This window comes from Oryzias melastigma, linkage group LG15 (genome assembly GCF_002922805.2).
Source record: "Oryzias melastigma strain HK-1 linkage group LG15, ASM292280v2, whole genome shotgun sequence".
In the NCBI taxonomy this organism is placed as follows: domain Eukaryota; kingdom Metazoa; phylum Chordata; class Actinopteri; order Beloniformes; family Adrianichthyidae; genus Oryzias; species Oryzias melastigma.
This window is the reverse complement of record NC_050526.1, coordinates 7283343-7300739: the sequence shown is the minus strand read 5'-3', so window position 1 is coordinate 7300739 and position 17397 is coordinate 7283343. Positions and strand designations below refer to the sequence as shown.

The 17397-nt window shown below is 41.0% G+C and overlaps 3 protein-coding genes and 1 long non-coding RNA gene across 5 annotated transcripts in view; 1 reads left to right on the top strand and 3 right to left on the bottom strand.

Annotated features, from left to right (window-relative positions):
• The window catches only part of LOC112161528 (sodium/potassium/calcium exchanger 3), a 25278-nt gene extending 23396 nt beyond the window's left edge, over positions 1-1882 (bottom strand). For both annotated transcript variants that reach the window (XM_024296723.2, XM_024296724.2), the window contains exon 1: positions 1412-1882. In XM_024296723.2, coding sequence (XP_024152491.1) covers positions 1412-1568 — 157 coding nt within the window. In that variant the 5' untranslated portion in view covers positions 1569-1882. The remainder of the gene's footprint in view (positions 1-1411) is intronic.
• Positions 1883-4941: 3059 nt separating this feature from the next.
• Positions 4942-7024, bottom strand: LOC112161532 (heme-binding protein 2). Its single transcript, XM_024296730.2, has 4 exons — positions 6726-7024; positions 6514-6640; positions 5583-5745; positions 4942-5503 (listed from the first exon to the last, which is right to left on the bottom strand). The coding sequence occupies exons 1-4, from the start codon at positions 6834-6836 to the stop codon at positions 5332-5334; spliced, it is 573 nt and encodes a 190-aa protein (XP_024152498.1). The 5' UTR covers positions 6837-7024; the 3' UTR covers positions 4942-5331.
• Positions 7025-12740: 5716 nt separating this feature from the next.
• chchd1 (coiled-coil-helix-coiled-coil-helix domain containing 1) lies at positions 12741-15325 on the bottom strand. Its single transcript, XM_024296731.2, has 3 exons — positions 15164-15325; positions 13147-13265; positions 12741-12972 (listed from the first exon to the last, which is right to left on the bottom strand). Exons 1-3 carry the CDS (start codon positions 15282-15284, stop codon positions 12865-12867), a joined length of 348 nt encoding a protein of 115 aa, XP_024152499.2. The 5' UTR covers positions 15285-15325; the 3' UTR covers positions 12741-12864.
• On the top strand, positions 14461-15867 carry LOC118599725. The gene is made up of 2 exons (XR_004949204.1): positions 14461-14934; positions 15070-15867. It is a non-coding gene; the product is annotated as an uncharacterized LOC118599725 (long non-coding RNA).
• Positions 15868-17397: the final 1530 nt, after the last annotated feature.

Sequence of the window (17397 nt, the reverse complement as noted above, 5' to 3'; positions counted from 1 at the left end):
GCTGTGCCGCTGACACAGACAGTAAAACTTCACACTGACATGGTGGTGGAAGGGTTATGATATGGGCTGTGTCCCAATTCCCCCTGCTCACTATATAGTGCGTTCGCTATTTTCTAGTGCTGTCCTAATCTACTATTCCAAAACTGAGTGCACTAGAAATTTCCCAGAGGTCTTTGCAAAAAACTAGCATGGATTGATGCTCACTAGATTAGGTATGGTGGAGTCGGGGTGGGATTATATAAGTTCACTTCCTCCCACTCCCTTTCAAGTGATCTACTTGTGATTCATTAAGTGATATTTCATGTATTGTGACCTGATTGCTTGAAATAAATCATTCCATTCACTCATTCATTCATTAGTTAACATAGACCACAATGCATTGCAGTCAAACAAAAAAACGTGTTTAAATGTAATTTTTGAATAAGTCATCCACATTTCCACCAACACAGTGGAGTCATAAAAAAACGTGAAGTGTTCATTTTGATTGGATGTTGACTTTGTGAAATCGATGACATCATATCCGGCGCTTAGAAAAACAAAAGAAAAGCAGTGAACATTTGTGCTTTTTTTGTTTATTTTTTGTTTAATTCCATATCTTGAGAATTTTTGGGTTTTGCTAGTTTCTATAAGGATACTTTTATTTTCTATTAATATTATGATTATTTCTTACTTGGAATGATTTCATTTTGCGTATACCATGTCCCTTTTACCTTTCTGTATACTGTAATTGATTTGCTTTTTGAGAGATGACATTCGTTATTGGATTTTTACAGACTGCTTGCAGTTATAATTTTATGATGTTCAATAAAGTTCTTTAAAAAATAGAAAAAAAAGAAAAGTAGTGAACATCATGTCCGAATTGCCTTTAAAATCCAAGGCACTACATCCCGCTCTACATAGTTAAGGGTTAGGGAGGGAATTCGGACACAGCCACCACAAAGTCCAGTGGGAGCATTTCTGTACCCCATGACACCCCGCGTTCCTGCATTGATGGGCCAGCTGAAGTCTCTCATGATGTCAGACTGACCTCTGGTCCCCAAGATCTTAGAAGTCTGCCCCCCACCCCGCTGCCTGTTCAAAGGGGTTCCTAACACATGACTGGGACAGAAAGAACAGAAACGAGCCCAATCAGAGCCGCGATGGACACCAGGTCCTCTCTGCATGCTAACCTGACTGCAGCTGCATGCACCTGTTCCTCCATGAAGCCCTGACATCTGCAGCTTCATGCTCTCCTCATGATCCGGAGCGCAGAGTAATCTGAATACCTGCTGGTGTGACAGAGATGCACGCGCTCAAACCACATCTGCATCTGATCTTCAGCCGCCTGCGTCTGCGAAGCTACCTCTGTCTGTGCAGACTCCACGCGAACGCCGCGTTCTCTCACGGATCAGAAATGTTCAAAGTGCCCCACCTGCTCCGCGAGACACCGAGCGAAGCCCCGCGGCCAGCCCCAGCACGACCCCCGCGAAGCACACGCGGACGGCGAGGATCTCCTTCCGCCTCCTCCGCCGGGTCAGCGTCTGTCCTGCGAGCCGCTCCGGCATCCCTACAGCCAGCACGGGGGCCATGGCGCTGCTCTCCGGCGGAGAACGGAGGAACGGATGCAGCAGCGGGGAGGGCTGTCCGCGCGCGCGCGGAGCCGAGAGGAGCCGCGTGCGCCAAACTCACTGTGTTGAGCGTAACTTCACATCCGGGGGGACATTACATAACATGACATGTAAAACGGCAAAGATCACATGAAAAAGTTCAGAATTAAACATTTACGAGCATGAAAGAAAAGAAATAATCGAGATGAACGAGGTGATAAAACGATGTAAGATCAGAACCGATCAGAGGGATGAGAGGGTTCAGTGGATCCACAAAAGCCTGAAAAAAACAGCATCTCTAAAAACTGAGACATAGCATGTGCTGCGGGAGGGGGGGGGGGTCTCCCGTGGGTACACCCCCCCCCCCCTCTCTCTCTCTCTCCAAACACGCGCACGTGAGCCCAGAGGCGCTCTGTTCATGACGGAAGACTGAAGCTGTGACTGAAAATAGAACCAAGATTACTCTGCAACCCCCCCACGTTACGATGTGATGGGGCCGTCACGGACAGCAGAGCAGCTCCAGCCAATCAGAGCACAGATTACACCCACAACTGCTGTGCTCGTCCTCACGTGCACACGCTTTCTTCATGACAGATGCCGATGCTCTAGAAGACGTCATGGAGAGAAAGTGACCACACACGCACCCACTACCAGATAGACGGAGTGATGGAGGGTCTGAGCAGTGGCGTACTTTGAGGGGCCCAGGCGAAAAATGAAATGAGGCCCCCTGCAGAGGTTATGTTAAATCTTTAAAATCCTGTTTCTGAGTTTGTAACATGTCTGTGTGTCATTTTTCTCCTGAAAGAGAACAAATGTAATAAGAAATCATTTCGTTTTTGCATTTCTGAGTATTTCTCCTTTTAAATCAATCAAACTGTCTTGGACAGACTCTGTTTGAATGAATGATCTTCTTTCCATCAACAGCTCTGCTGCACATGCACTAAACCCTCATCTGTTCCTAGTGTCTAGTTCAGGTTCTGGAGAAGAGAAGATGGTATCTTCACATTGACTGCAGTCAAATGAGCCGCCGTTCACATTTCTGTGGTCAAATCAGCATCACTGGATTTTTGGTGTGAGTTTCATCCAATACTTACGGTAGCAGGACTGAGAACGCTGGAAAATCTCCACCAGACTCCACGGAGCTTCTTGATGTGACCACGGAAATGTGAACGGCGGCTCATTTGACCGCAGTTGGAAAGGATTGTAAATCAATGAAAGAGCATTTTGATGTTAGCTTTGATTATTTTATCAAGAACTCTGAGAAACCAATGATTGAATGTATTGATCACAGTCAATAAACATTGGAGAATTAGCTAAAAGAGTCTTTGGTGAACTGGAAGGAGAAAGAATCAGGATTTTGGAGGAAGTTCTGTCCATGAAGATCTTCACTTCCTCGTCCAGCTGACATCCGGATCAGAACCATACGGCTGGACATTACCCAGATTGATGGATGTTTTTATGTAGCAGCGGTGAAGATTTATGCTAGAGAGACACAGAGCTATCATAATCAGACAGAGGGGATCAGGGGCGGGGCTACTGAGCTTACCTCCTAAAGCCACGCCCCCTCAGAGGAGATTTTGGAAACAGAGTCTTCAGATCAACATGAAAAATGTCTTTTTAAGACATTTAGTTTGTGGGATTTTGGTTAAAAACTTCATAATCAGAATTAAAACAGTACTGGGAACGTTGTTATTTTTAAATAAAAATTTGTCATAGAGGGACTTTGACGCCAAGCCTTAGGACCGACTGACCCATGTTCAACTGCTGTTCACATGGAACCCTTCTCCACTTCGGCCTTCAAAGTTCTCGTTTGACGTGGAAGCACAAAATCTTGAGCATACTGTAACTTTCAACTGTAAACACAATCAACATCATTTCAGCAGATTCTAAAGGAGAAGAGCATTGTTAAAGGGTTAAAGTGCCCAATACCACGAAAAATCAACTTTTTAAAGTTTTTAAGTGTATTATAGTGGAGTGGTGCAAAGGTGTTTTTTTCAAGGAAATATAGCAATAATAATGCATAAAGTAGATATACATACAAAAACATTTCAGCAATAATTAGACGTAAAATTGATTGGAAAATTGAAATATTACTTCTACTTGTAAATAAACATATTTGTTCTTTTGTATACAGAACATGACACATTGAAACTATTAAGAGTGTGACAAAAAGTTCAATAGTTGCTTGAAAGGGAGCCGGTGGAAGCGACCTTATATAATCCCGACCCCTCTGCTTTACTTGCTTTAAATGTTCCATTTTATTTACCTAAATTATCATTATCTGGCTGCGACAGACTGGCGACCTGTCCAGGGTGTACCCCGCCTTCGCCCTTCAGTAGCCGGGATAGGCTCCGGCGCCCCGCGACCCCGATAGGGAAGAAGCGGTCAAGAAAATGGATGGATGGATGGATCATTATCTGGTTCTTTACTTCTGATCAGATATTTATACTTTACTAGCACAGATTTATTATAAACCCTTAAGTATCAATAAATCACATGACAAAGAGGAAGTACATGATGGTTAACAGTATTTCAGAAACCATATACAAACCAATTCTAAAAGACATGTGCAGATGATTTATCACTAGAACACCATTAACAGAGATGTTAGAGAAACGGCGACTGAAATGACTTCCTTTGGTTGGAGCTGTATTACATTACCTGTAATACTTTCCTTATTCTGTAATCTTTTTGGTTACAGCTAATCCTGACCACCAGGTGGCAGTAGTCTATAGTTTAAACAGGATAAATTGAAGAAAATAGAGCAGATTTTGAGGAGTAGACCAGACAGACAGAAAGGGCAGATATGTTTTGAACAGCATTTAAAGTTTATTAAAAAGAAAGTGTTGTCATTTCTCAGTGAGTGTTTCATCTGAACACATCCTCAGAATTATAATACTAGAATAAAAACTGAGCATGCATCGATAGATTGTTCTTCTTCCTACTGAATTCACAAGAATTAATCTAGTTTTCCATCAGCAAACACAAAGGCTTATCAAGCTTCATGCTCTGCTGCTGTGGTGAGGAGAGGCATGAAGCTGTTCTTCTCTGTTTAAAATCCATTTCTGTTTCTTTTCCTTTTAGTTTTAAGCAAAGGCTGAGAGAAAGGAAGAAGAATGTCATCAAACTAATAGAGGTACACAGACCCATGCTGTGAGTCTTTCATTTTCTTTTTCAGAAAATGAAGTTCTTTTCTCAGACCTGCTGACAGTCCGGCTGCACCACATTCCCTGGTAAACATCTCTGCATGAAATTCCTCTAATCATTCTTCACTTGTACTTTTTTAGCCTTTGATCTAAACATTCCCAGTAATGGAATTTCAATTTTAGTTTGAGTTTTGTGTCGATAAACTGATCCCTGATCCTTCATAAAAGCTGTTCCTGCAGAACATCGAGAATTTCTCCTCAGAAAACAGATTGATGACGGCCTCACCCTGTCCTCCAACCATCTAAATCCCACCACCCCACAAACAGTCATGACAAGAAGCAAGAACTTTACTGCTTTTTCTTCACAAAAGAGCCTTTGCTCATGTCCCACAGCCGTGCTGTTAGCTGTAGAGTCCAGCTCAGCCTCACAGCTGCTGGATTCCTGCAGGAGCAGCATGAACGGGGGAAACAGGTAAAAACAGATGAGATGACAGCTGCAGAAAAAAAGGTTTCCTTGTTTTTGGCTTATTTTTTTAGCTCAGAATTTTCCAGAAGTTGAGGGAAAATGAAAGTGAAGGCTCGATTGGCAGATGTCTTCGTCAGGCAGCAAAGATCCACACCTCATTGTAGTGACTCATAGCTAAAAAACCATCATAACTGGCTCCGATGTACTCATGAGGATTGAAGATTTTCCCAGCTTTGGTTAAAGATTCCCGGAGAGCTTCCACATGTTCCTGGGCATTTCCAAGGGATGGAAAACCACTGAAGGAGCTGCGAACAGAAAGGTCACAGTTCTGAGTCATGCTCATACGCTCACATTTCTGTTTTCTTTAGAGTTCTGTGAACTAACCTAGTGAAGACGACAGCTGCGTCTCTGTGCTCCAGTGTGACAGACGAGTCCGATGTCTCAAAATGTGTTCCAGGAGGAACAAACCAGGACACGGTCACCTTACGGCCGTCCGTCATCTCTGAGATGGTGATGATGGCGGGCCAGGTGTCCTTACGTGCCTGACCTGAACAGAAAATACCTGATGAGATCACGCCAACCTCCTGAAAGCTTAGAGTTCAGACAAACTGAAAGCTTTAGAGCAGGAGTGTCAAACTCAATCACACAGGGGGCCAAAATCCAAAACACACTTTAGGTCACGGCACGAACAGGATAAACATTTATTGAACACTCTAAAACTACATTTTTAAAACTTTAAAACCGTAACATTTTAACAAAATGAACTAGATATATAGCATTACCAGTGATAATGCTAGCGTGAATGCTGGAAGATGAAGATGAGTGACGATAGCTGAAGATACTGAAATTAATAGCTGAAAACGCTAAAGCTGATAGCCAGCTAAAGTATTAACTTAATGCCAAAAAGCTAAAAAAAAGAAAAGCTTAGGTTGGCCTAAACAGCTAGCATGTAGCTTAAATATTTACTTAACTCCAAAATAGCCTAAAAAATCTTAGTAAATGTCAATTAGTCCAAAAAGCAGCAGAATGCCAGTTTTTAAAACTTTAAAATCGTAATTTCTTCAACATAATTATGAATAAAAACAGTCAGGAATATTATTCCAGAATAAATCAACTTAAACCTTAAATAACTTTCAATATTTTACTCTCCATGAAAATATATTTTGACAAAATGATACAAGTTAGAAATGAGCTCAAGATAACATCGGGTCATTAATAACAATAAAATAAAATGATCTGGAGGGCCGGATAGAATTACTTTGACACACATTTGCTTCAGAGGATTTTCGTTAATAAAAAACCCAAAACCACTCACCTCTCTCTGAAAGTTTCCCACAAAAATCTATCAGCTTGGACCTTGCAGCGACAAATGCAGGTAAATCTGAGCCCTCCACTGATGTGGAGATCCAGTCTGTGGGGGGGTACTGCCGCACCTCAAAGTCCTGCACGCAGAAGCAGAGCTGCTGACATGCTCCCTAAGCCCCCCCCCCACCCCCCCCCCAGGGAGTCAGAGTGGAGGAAGCTTACCTCATTGGCCTCCAGGACGTGGTACTCGGGGCAGGGCTGCCCGTGACAGTGTTTCAGAAACTGTCCAGAGCAGGACGGCAGCAGAACCAACGCAACCAGCAGCAGCTCCATCCTCCTGAGGTCTGAAAAACTGAAAGTCTTGATCAGTTTACCATCCACAGGTGGGCGGGGCCAGACGACATCAGAGGCAGAGGCCTGCCCTCATGTTATTTATGGGCTCATTTGCATCTCAAAAAGATGCTTAAAGTTAAAGTCCTATTATTTGTCACACATCTGGTGAGTGTTTGGGTTTTTTGATTATTTAATTCTGAACACAATGCATGTAATTCCAGTAGATTTTGAAGGAGAAAAGTGCTCAATGAGCCGCTTTTCTCCTTCAAAATCTACTGGAATTATGTCGATCGTGTTAATGGCTGAAAAGTTACAGTTTCCCGACTCTCCAGTCACTTTACCCCATGGCCACTGAGCTGGAGCTTCTCTATTTGTATGAATGAGCACATGACTGAGCCAAATCACAGCTCATTCTGTTCCCTAAAGCTCAGTCACAGAACTGGTCTGAGCAGTTTACATTTCTCAGAAAGAAGATGATAGAGGCCTCAGATTCTTCCTTCTCAGATTTTTGGCATTTCTTCTGCCAGGGAGGTGTCTCCACCGTGGTTTCAGGTCACAGCCAGCCTTCACTTCTCAGCAAGTGGCTCTGATGCCCCAATAAACTTTATTTCTAGTTTTTTTTTCTATGACATTGACTCTTTTTTGAAACAGAAATTATATTCTCAAAGCTTTCTGTGCTTTTGCCATAACAGTCTATACCAGGGGTTGGCTATGTTTAACAGTAAAACAGCCATTAGGTCTTGTTTTCTACTGATCAAAACCTAAAAGGAGCCGCATAGTCTTAACTCCAAAACAACATAAAATTACTCTATAACTAAATTAGTCAAAAACATTAGCCTGTTGCTAAAATGGAAACTAAACTTTAAATTAGCCTAAAACCCCAGTAGATAATAAATTAGCCAAAAACGTTAGCATGTTGCTAAAATATTAGCAAAACTCCAAGTTTTTTATAAATTACTTAAAACATTGTGCATGAATATATTTAAAAGTTTGTTGCTAATTTACCTAAAAATGTTGAAATTCCAAGACTTTCTCATTCATTTCCTATGGGGCATTTTTTACTAAATATTTTAAAAACTATAAAGTTTATAAAAACCATAAAGCAGTAATGTCCTGAACGAGCTGTTGAGTTTTTAATGTGCCAAAAAAAATGTACAGAAAGGAGAATCACTATTGTGTGATTGTTTACTAACCAATCACACAATTATTGCCGTTTTTATGACCTGCTAGAGTTTCAATGACTCCACAGCAGACTTTCTAAATTGTTTTAAATGTCATTTTCAATGTGAGGTAGGATGAGTCTGAGACGTGATTATCTTTAATAAAACATCTCAACAGAGGTGAAGGTTCTCGTTAGCACGCTGCTATCGCTCCATGAAGAAGGCAGAGAAACCTCATCATCAGCTGAGAGTACGATCAGTAATCTGAAAGTCATTTCAAAGTCTGTTTACACATGAAAGGTTCTGTTGAACAGGTTTTACATGTTCTAAGATTGCTACAGTTCATCTGAAGAAGTCATGTGATCAAACAGTACATGGTAGAATTTTGTGAGTACTGGGTGTTTGGTGTTTCAGGAGGCAAACTTTGCCTTTTGGGGTGTCACACATAATGACAAACTAGCATACAGTGTAATAAATAAAGAAAATTAAACAATACCAGGAATAGTACACAGAAACTTGCAAAGTCCTTAAATACAGTTAGCTATAACCAGAAGTAAACAAGCGTTCTAATTTTAAACCAGAAATACGTCACACAGCTCCGTGCATAGAGTCCATACTGAGTATGAAACTTAATAGCACAGAAAAGGTGTGGGTAAATGAAAGTAACGCTGGGAGCTTCCCTCCATTTTCTTGTGCCTCTTCCTGCTGCCGTCTGTATGGCCGCACCAGAACAGTGTGGAAGGAACACGTTCAGCATTCTGGGATGTCTGAGGAACCAGTCTGTGGGGGTGGGGGAGGGGGGGTAGCTTCCTCATCAGTCTGGATCTAGTTTCACCTGAAATTTAATTACGAGCAGCTAATGTTGAAGGACATTTAGTGATCAACAGGAATGTCTTCTTATTCATGTGTTCTTCCTGAAACATTCTGATCATTGAGTAAATGTTTTTTTCTCAGAACGACTAAACATGAAGATAACACTGACATGGTTTGGAGGTTATCAGGCTGAGGAATGACCGCCATCTCAGAAAAGGGACTCATTCCTTTATTGTTCAAACTGTTTGGCAGTCCAACACTGAAGCATTTGAAATCTCCTGAATAGGATGAAAAATGTTGAGTCTGTTGTGAAAAAAATGCCAAAAGGTTTGAATAAACGTCCAGGTGGATTTGAGACATTTGAGGTCATTTCTGTTACAAGAAATGAGACAAAGCAATGAAAAAAAAACTTCAACACAATGACACATCTTCATTTTTCAAACTATTTTATGTAATCTGAAAACAGAAGTAGAAAAACAGAACATAGATTGAATTTTCTGCTGAAATTGAGTGAAGTCATTCGTTGTCAGAGGGAGAAGCTGCTGAGGAGAGTCTAAGGTTTGAGTGTGACTTCATAATTATGGAGACATGTATGACCAGATTTGATCAAATATCCAAAAAAGTGCAAGATATTAAGACAAGCTTCCACCCAAAAGGACATTGACAAAATGAAATCAAACCTAAACGAGCAGAGTGAGTATAAAAAATCTGCATGAGACGATATCCTGAAAACATGTGATAACCTCTGAACTGAAACAGACACAAGAGTATCTTAATCCAGAAAGAACCATCTAACCTTTGAAGCAGTTCCTGAGTCACCAGGAGAATCACAGGCAGATTCAAGAGAAAAGTCAATAAGATATAAGAGAACAGTTGCAGATCTCTGAGGATACGGAGTTGTAAAGAGCTCATCGAAGTGGGAAGGCTGAAAGAAGCAAAGACAAACCGAGGTCTGTTGGAGTCCAAGTCCTCCAGTTCAAGGACAAGGCAAGGGTTTTAAAAATCTCTGAGGAAGTAACTCGTATATAAATGAAGACGATGCCGTAAGATAAAAAGAATAGAGTTGATACTGCAAATGAAAGATGCACGTCAAAGCGGTGATATCTCAATACATGATAAACTGATTATCCACCCAGAAACAACATTTCTGTCTCAATCAAAAATTATCGTAGTTATTACAGGAACGATAAATTCAAAAGCTCAAACTAACTGATTTAGATAGGAAAAGTAAAAACAAAATATTATAGAATATTAAATGAAAACTAAACCAATATAAGAGAAAATTGAATCAAATATAAATGGATCAAATATAGCACTGCAAAAGCAACTTGTCCACACGGCTTTGAAAATCCAAACATGGAGGATTTAGTAAACTACTTCAATAATTGTCGTGAATGTAATCCAGAACTGACCCCGCTTTGAAGAAGTAATAAAGAAACGAAAAAATCATCTAAACTTAGAAAATCCTAGTTCTACTTATAAGGTAAACATACACCGGGACCAGCGTATCCATCTGTAACTGACATATTTGTGGTGTGTTGTCGCTCTGAATTGTGAGAATTACCATTAATATTTCTGTTGCAGATTTATTATTTTCTAGTCTTGAAAATAAAAAGATTGAGTTTTAGAATAACAGGTTAATTGTGGAATTGAGTTGCAAAAAGACAATCATCAATTAAGGTTGTGTAAAGAAATATGTTTGGAGGAAACCATTTATTATCTGGAATTGTATATAGCTATGGCATGGTGAGAGGAAAAGCTTAGACTTGGATATATTAGTTTATTCACTCTTCAGTGAGAGCCTTTAGATGACATTTAAAGAAGGGATTTGTTTTCCTAACATGTTCCAGGTATGGCTCAGGAATCAAGATGATATATTAGTTTGATGGAGGCCATTCAGTATTCCAACTAGAATATAAGTTCTGAAATGTTTAAAAATAAGAAAAGATGGGACCTAGCCCGGCAGTGGGGGTCCTGAGGAAAGCTGGAGTGAACTTACTGGTTTAGATGCCGATACATACTGATTACCATGGTGGAGGGCACTGCTGTCTTCCCTACCTTCTATTGCAGCATGTCATGGCCATGCTTCCTGACCCTTTCCAGCGTAGCTACAACGGCTCTTCAGGGGTCACGACCTGCTTAGCCAGCTAGGCTGATCATTGATTCAAACCCACTGCCAGACTGACCCGCCCAACAGGAGCTTTGTCTCTGGCTTCCTTTAATACCCAACGTATCACCTTAGTCTGCAAACAAATGGTGTTGATTTCAGTGCGCTTTGAGGTTTAGTAAACTTGAATTACATACTCTATCTTACTTCTAAATAAAATACCTGACAGAAATCATGTTTGTGGTTGTAAGGAGAAAAACAGAACATAGTAATTGTCTACAATATCAAATGTGATCATTTAGTCTTCCTTATAAGATCAATACTGATGTATAAGATATTGTAATGTTTAAATTTGAAAACAAATGTGTTTTGAAGCACATATTGCAGTATTTTTCTTTAAACAAGGTGCCATGATGCTCAAGAAACTTTAATTAAAAGGCTTTTTCACTCCATAAATTCTACCCAGTCTTCTGTGAGGAAGTGGGCTGAGCCCCCAATGTTCCAGGAAACGCCCCTCCACAATGCCATGCAAAGGAACTTAACGTGTGCCTTTACTTTGCATTACTAGCATACGTTATCAGAGTATGCTAATATGCTAATATTTTAATTCAATTCAGTTTTATTTATATAGCTCAATATCGCAAAACAATTTCCTCATTGGGCTTCATGCCAATAATTGTACAGAAAAGTTTGGTCATAAAAAATAAACAATAGCTAAAAACTAAACATAATAAATAAACTGGGTATCCCTGCCGCCCTCCCTCCCGGTAAGGAAAAACTCCTAAAATATCTGACTGAGGAAAAAAGAAGAAACCTTAGAGATTCCCACATGAGGAGAGATCCTCTCCCAGGACGGACGATTTACCAGGACTATTAAAGAAGAATTAGCTTATCTGACTCTACAGCTACGTATTTGAATAGTTCATCTAGATAGGACTGGGGGACAGGTGGGGGTGAGGTCCACAGCCAAGACGAGCCAGAGGCGTGGTCTACGACCAACAACAAGAGCACGAGTGATCCACCTGGAATCTGTTGAGGAACAACACATGAATCACACTGCACCAAACAGGAGCAATAATGTAATGCTTCATTAAAAATCCTTTATTTTATTTATCTTGTTGTTAGGACTGCTATTTTAAATTTCCTCTGAATGGCTGCAAAACATGGCAGTTGTAATGTCGTTAAAAAATGTCTCAAAGTTGGACATTCCATCAAATATGAAGTCATGAACAATGGGTGGTTAGTGCTGGACCAACATAACTCCACTGAGACTGAGAAACTTCTAGAACTAAACGAAGATCAGGAGAACTTTAACGCTGAAGTCACAGCGATTTGTAGCAGACGTTTTCATTTAAATGTAAGTAATGACTTTATGTTGTAGCGTGACCTTTTTAAAGTTATAAAACTGCTGTTATGTATATTCAAGTGCTGGACGCTCAGCGCTAATGCTAGCTGACCGGCGATTATTGGTGACATCGAACGAAAATAACATCTGAAATATGAGACGCTATTTTTTCCTAACTCTCCGTTTGGAGGGCTAAATGAAGGGGGAGGGAGAAGGAAATGATTCGGATCGGGACATAGACGTCACTTTTTGGCACAGCTGGGACTCCATACATTTCTGTCCTTGTCGAGCTGTTTTCACTGCAGCGGGACGTCCGAGGTTGGGTGTCCTAAAAGTCCAACTTAAATATTTAAATACCTTAAATATTCCATGAATTCGTAGCTGCCGGCTGACTTTCCGCTGGATCTCAGCATGATAACTGGGGAGTGATCCTCAGGAGGAGCTTGTGTGTAACTCAGTGAAGCAGTGAGGGCGGTTAGTATGGTTAAATAATTTATTAAAAATTAACATAATCTCAGTCATACAACAGCTGACCCGGTTCAACACCTTGAACCCAATTGTAGAAGCCCAGTTCTTTGCCTTGGACGGTGTGCAGGTGACAGGTCAGATCTCTGATTGGATGTTGGGGAACCTCTTCAGCAGGGTGAGGGCTTGTTTTGGAGGCAGACGCCCTTGATGGAGACTCTCCTCTGACTGATTCCTCATCGCTGCCTGAGAAACAGAACAACTCCTTCTTACTGTCGTCATGGTAATGCAGGGATGTGATTTCTCCTGTTGAGGTCAGCTGATCATCAGCTGAGCAGAAAACCAGCTGAAGATTAATTAGCATCACCAAAGCAGAACGACGGAGCGCCGTTTCCGTCACCTGCAGCAGCAGAGACATACCTGAGCTTTAGATACACAGGTGTAGAAACTGCTGATCTCAGTGGAGCACAGGCCGTCAACAAAGTTGTTCTGCTTCCAGCAGGCCATGAGGACGGACATCTCAGTGATGCAGGTGGCCTCTGTGGAGACAAAGGTCAGGCGGACACTTTTACACATCTCTGCTCATTTCTTTAACTCAACAGAAAACAGTGATGATTACTGAACTTTGAGCTTCTTTTATTGTTACAAAAATCAAACCAGTCTCAGTCGCACACACACTTTGCCCTTCTGAGTGTGGATTTGGTTTCTGGCGTGTGGAGACAGAGTTATGGGACAGTCTAAATGTGAGCTGAGCCTCAGTGAGTTTGTCTGTCCCACAGACTAGAACTCATTGGAAGGGAAGATTCCAGATGATGTAACAATCAGCTACAATGATGAGTCCAGAACATCCCAGCAGGTCCACAGTCTACAGGTTCCACTTCAGACAGACAAGTGGGCCGCTCCAGTTCTGCAGAAGTCTGGAGTTCTACAGTAGTGATGGTGAGAGGAAGCCGTTTATGGGTGCCAAAGCTTCCCAACTAAATCCTTCAAAGAGTTTGACCGTTGACTGGATGAGGACAAGAGAAGTGGACTGAGTGACCATGTTCCAAACAGGAAGTACCTGCTGGCTCCAAGAAGCCAAAAAACTATAGAGAAGTAAACAGTCATTGGTCAGAATAACCCTTCTTGCTCTGATGCCTTTTTTAACATCCATCTTCTTCTGCTCATCTGGGACCGGGTCATTGGGCCAACAGTCTAAGCTTCCCTCTCCCTGGTCACTTCCTCCAGCTCCTCTGGGGGGACCCCGAGGTGTTCCCAGGCCAGCTGAGAAACATAGTCTCCACCTACTGGGACATGCCCGGAACACCTCTCCAGGGAGGCGTCCAGGAGGCACCCAGAGCAGATACCTGAGCCAGCTCAACTGGCTCCTCTGGATGTGGAGGAGCAGCAGCTCTACTCTGAACTCCTCACTATCTCTAAGGGAGCATCCGGCCACCCCACAGAGGAAACTCATTTCAGCCGCGTGTAGTCAGGATCTAGACTAAAACACGTCTTAATAAGTTCTTGATAATTCTCATTGTTTTTCGTGATATTTTTTCTGCAGTTCGTTATAAAGTGACCAATCAGATGCCTCAATAAAAGCAGGTGGAGCCTGCTGGTTGCATGTCAAATGTCTGAAACATTTGGTTGACAGATTTTTTCATGTAGCTTGATTACAAGTGGTAGGGGTGTGACCTTCCAACAAACTACTGATTGGCAGGGTGGTTGTTATAGTAACACTGAGTTAGATCCACTCTGACAAATCAATGCTGTTTGGTTTCAGCATCCGTATTGCATCAAATGGCGACTGCGTTAACTGTTAGATCTGAAAGTAAGAGATGTTCTATGGGTGACGTCACACTCACTGTCCAGTTCTCTGATACAGACAGTGGTTTTGACTCAGGGAGTCTAGAATCTGAGGCTGACATCTTGTGGACAAAAGCTGCAGAGCAGGCAGAAAGCTGGAGTTCTGGTGTTAATGGGGCCTGACTGGTTCTCCCTGAACAGGTCACCAGTCTGCTCCAGAACCACACACGAACTCACATTCACAACAGTTTAGAGACGCCGCTGAAGCAATGAGCCAGTCTGTGGACTAAAAGCTGGAGAAACCCCACAGATGCACAAGGAGATCAAGCATCTGCCACAAGAGAGAGCCTGCTGGGATACAACCATTTACTGAAGACAGTAGAAGCAGCGCAGGGAGGAGTTTATTTACTCGAAAACAAACAGGTAATGATGTATTTGTTTGTTTGTTTTTTACTTTCTTTCCTTTTAGAAATCTTGGAGGTTTGATGCGTGTTTACATTGCTATACCTTTGGTCTAAGCTTCTCTACTTTATATTCCCTCCGGTTCGTTTTGTTCAGTCTGGTTCCTGTTCTTCACGTGGGTTTACCATGAACACAACAAAAACATCACGAGCTCGCGAGGACAAGTCTCGGACGCGTGCTCTTCTCTCACCGCCTTTCCGGAGTCTGCGAATCGCCACGGAGTCTTTCAGAACCAGAGCTCGGTTCGGCTTCAGGACCGGTTTTCCGTTCTGCCGGCTCAGCAGCCGCGCAACCTTGTCCTGGACCGACATCTCCCCGCTGCTGGTGCGGACAAATGTACCGGAACTACCGGAGTGGCTGCAGGCTCTGTCGCTGCAGTACCGCCACCTGCTGGACCGGAGTGGAAATGCTCAAATCCATTCTGTAATTTACTGTTTATTTTATATGAACACAAGTCCCTTGTGATTATTTTGTGAATTTTTTTTAATTTATTTAAACGAAAAAACACTCGCCCTTTGCTGAATATCTTTTTGATTTTTTTCTCTGATTATTTTAAATGTCTTAAACACATTTTTTACAAAAACAAGAAAACGTCTTTCATTTATCAAAATATATCAAAACTATTGTTCTTTTAAACTGTATCTTGCTTTACCCTTACCTATTTTTATCTGTTGTTCTTATTTTTTGTATACTCTGCCATTTTTGTTTTTTTATAAACTCATTTCAGATGTTTGCTCACCCTAACTTGGTTTGTATCTGAATAAATGAAGTTTAAAAAATAAAAAAAACTACAACACAATTCCCCTTATGACAATTACAACAACAACAAAAAAACATTCCCAGTGGTGTTTTAATTGTGATTATGAAACTCAACATAAATGCCTTTAAAAGCCGTATTTCAAGTTGATCCGAATTAATTTAAACAGAGCATCTTTGTGACGCTTTAACAGTGATTTAAAAGGGAGAAATACTTAGAAATGCAAAAATGAAATGATTTCTTGTTACATTTGTTCTCTTTCATAAAAAAATCCTCACATACATGTCAGAACCTCAAAAAAACAGACCAGGATTTTCATCAGAGGGACTCTTAAAGTGGCTGTGTAGGAGTGGATCATGGGAACTAGTTTTCTCATGATCAATCACGATTCTCTAATGAGCACCCCTAGTTTATATGATAATTTTATTTAGATTAGAACCCATAGGGATGTCAGTGTAACAGAAAAATATCAGAAAAAGGTTTTGGGGTCCACTCGGTTTAGTTCGCCTCATTGCATTTTTAAGAAGGAATGGGTCTGGTTCTTATGGGTTTAAGTTTAAAAAAAACATTTTATTTTGTGTGACAGATTTGCTGTGTGCAAAGGGTGCGGGAGCAGTGAGCAAATGTGAACGTGTGCATCTTAGGGGGAACATTGCCTGCAGTGAAATGTCACAATGGGTCCATGTCAAAGACACGATCTGTGTTCTTTTTGTTTATGTTTGTCACAATATTGCCAGTCTGTTCAGCTCTTATTACTTTATCCACAAACTATTTAAAAATATCTGACAAACAGACTGTGAGCCGCAGTTGACCACACCCCGATGTAAACGTCCAACAGGTTCACTGTTTTGTGTCCAATGCTATTGACTCGTAAACAAAAATATACAGTCGATATGCCTGCTGGTCAATATTTATTAGGCCTTCTACTGAATGCAATACGCTCCCATAGCAGACAATGTGAAACAAAGAGAATTTATGTAGACATTAGAAGAATATAATTGATTTGGTTTTAACTGCAAACATTACAAATAATATTTCCTCCCCACTAATTGTCCACTATTGTGAATTAGTTTATTTATATGTGTTTGATATTCAAATAAAACTTTAAGATATTTCAAACATTAGTTATTCCTTTCATCTTTGGTGGCCTTGAAGTTTTATGAAATTAACCATTGAGCATTGGAGCTCCAGTGTTTATGTTCTTTGATGTACTGTAATTTTTTAATGGTTAACACAATACTTCCAGCAGATTCTGAAGGAGAAAAGCGTCTCCTTACGTCGCTTTTCTCCTTCAGAATCTGCTGGAATTATTTGTTTAAAGGTTGAAAAGTTACAGTATGTCAAAGATTTAGTGTTTAAGCGTCACTGACGACACCTCAGGTACTAAAGATTTCAAAGTGAACCACTTTCTGATTGGAGGGACCGGAAGTTCCAGGTAAATGTTGGGAAACTGTATAAACTTAAACCTTTGTTTAAAAAAAGGAATGACTACAATTTCAAGGCATGCACATGCTTAGTAAGCATTCGCACCATAGGGATTCTCCTGCTCCTTTTTCGTACACTTTTTGACATGTAAAAACTCAATCACACTTTCAGTGATTTCAGCAATCTTTGTATCAAAACTTTCAGTTTGTTCAGGACATTACTGCTCTTTGGGGGGGGGGGGG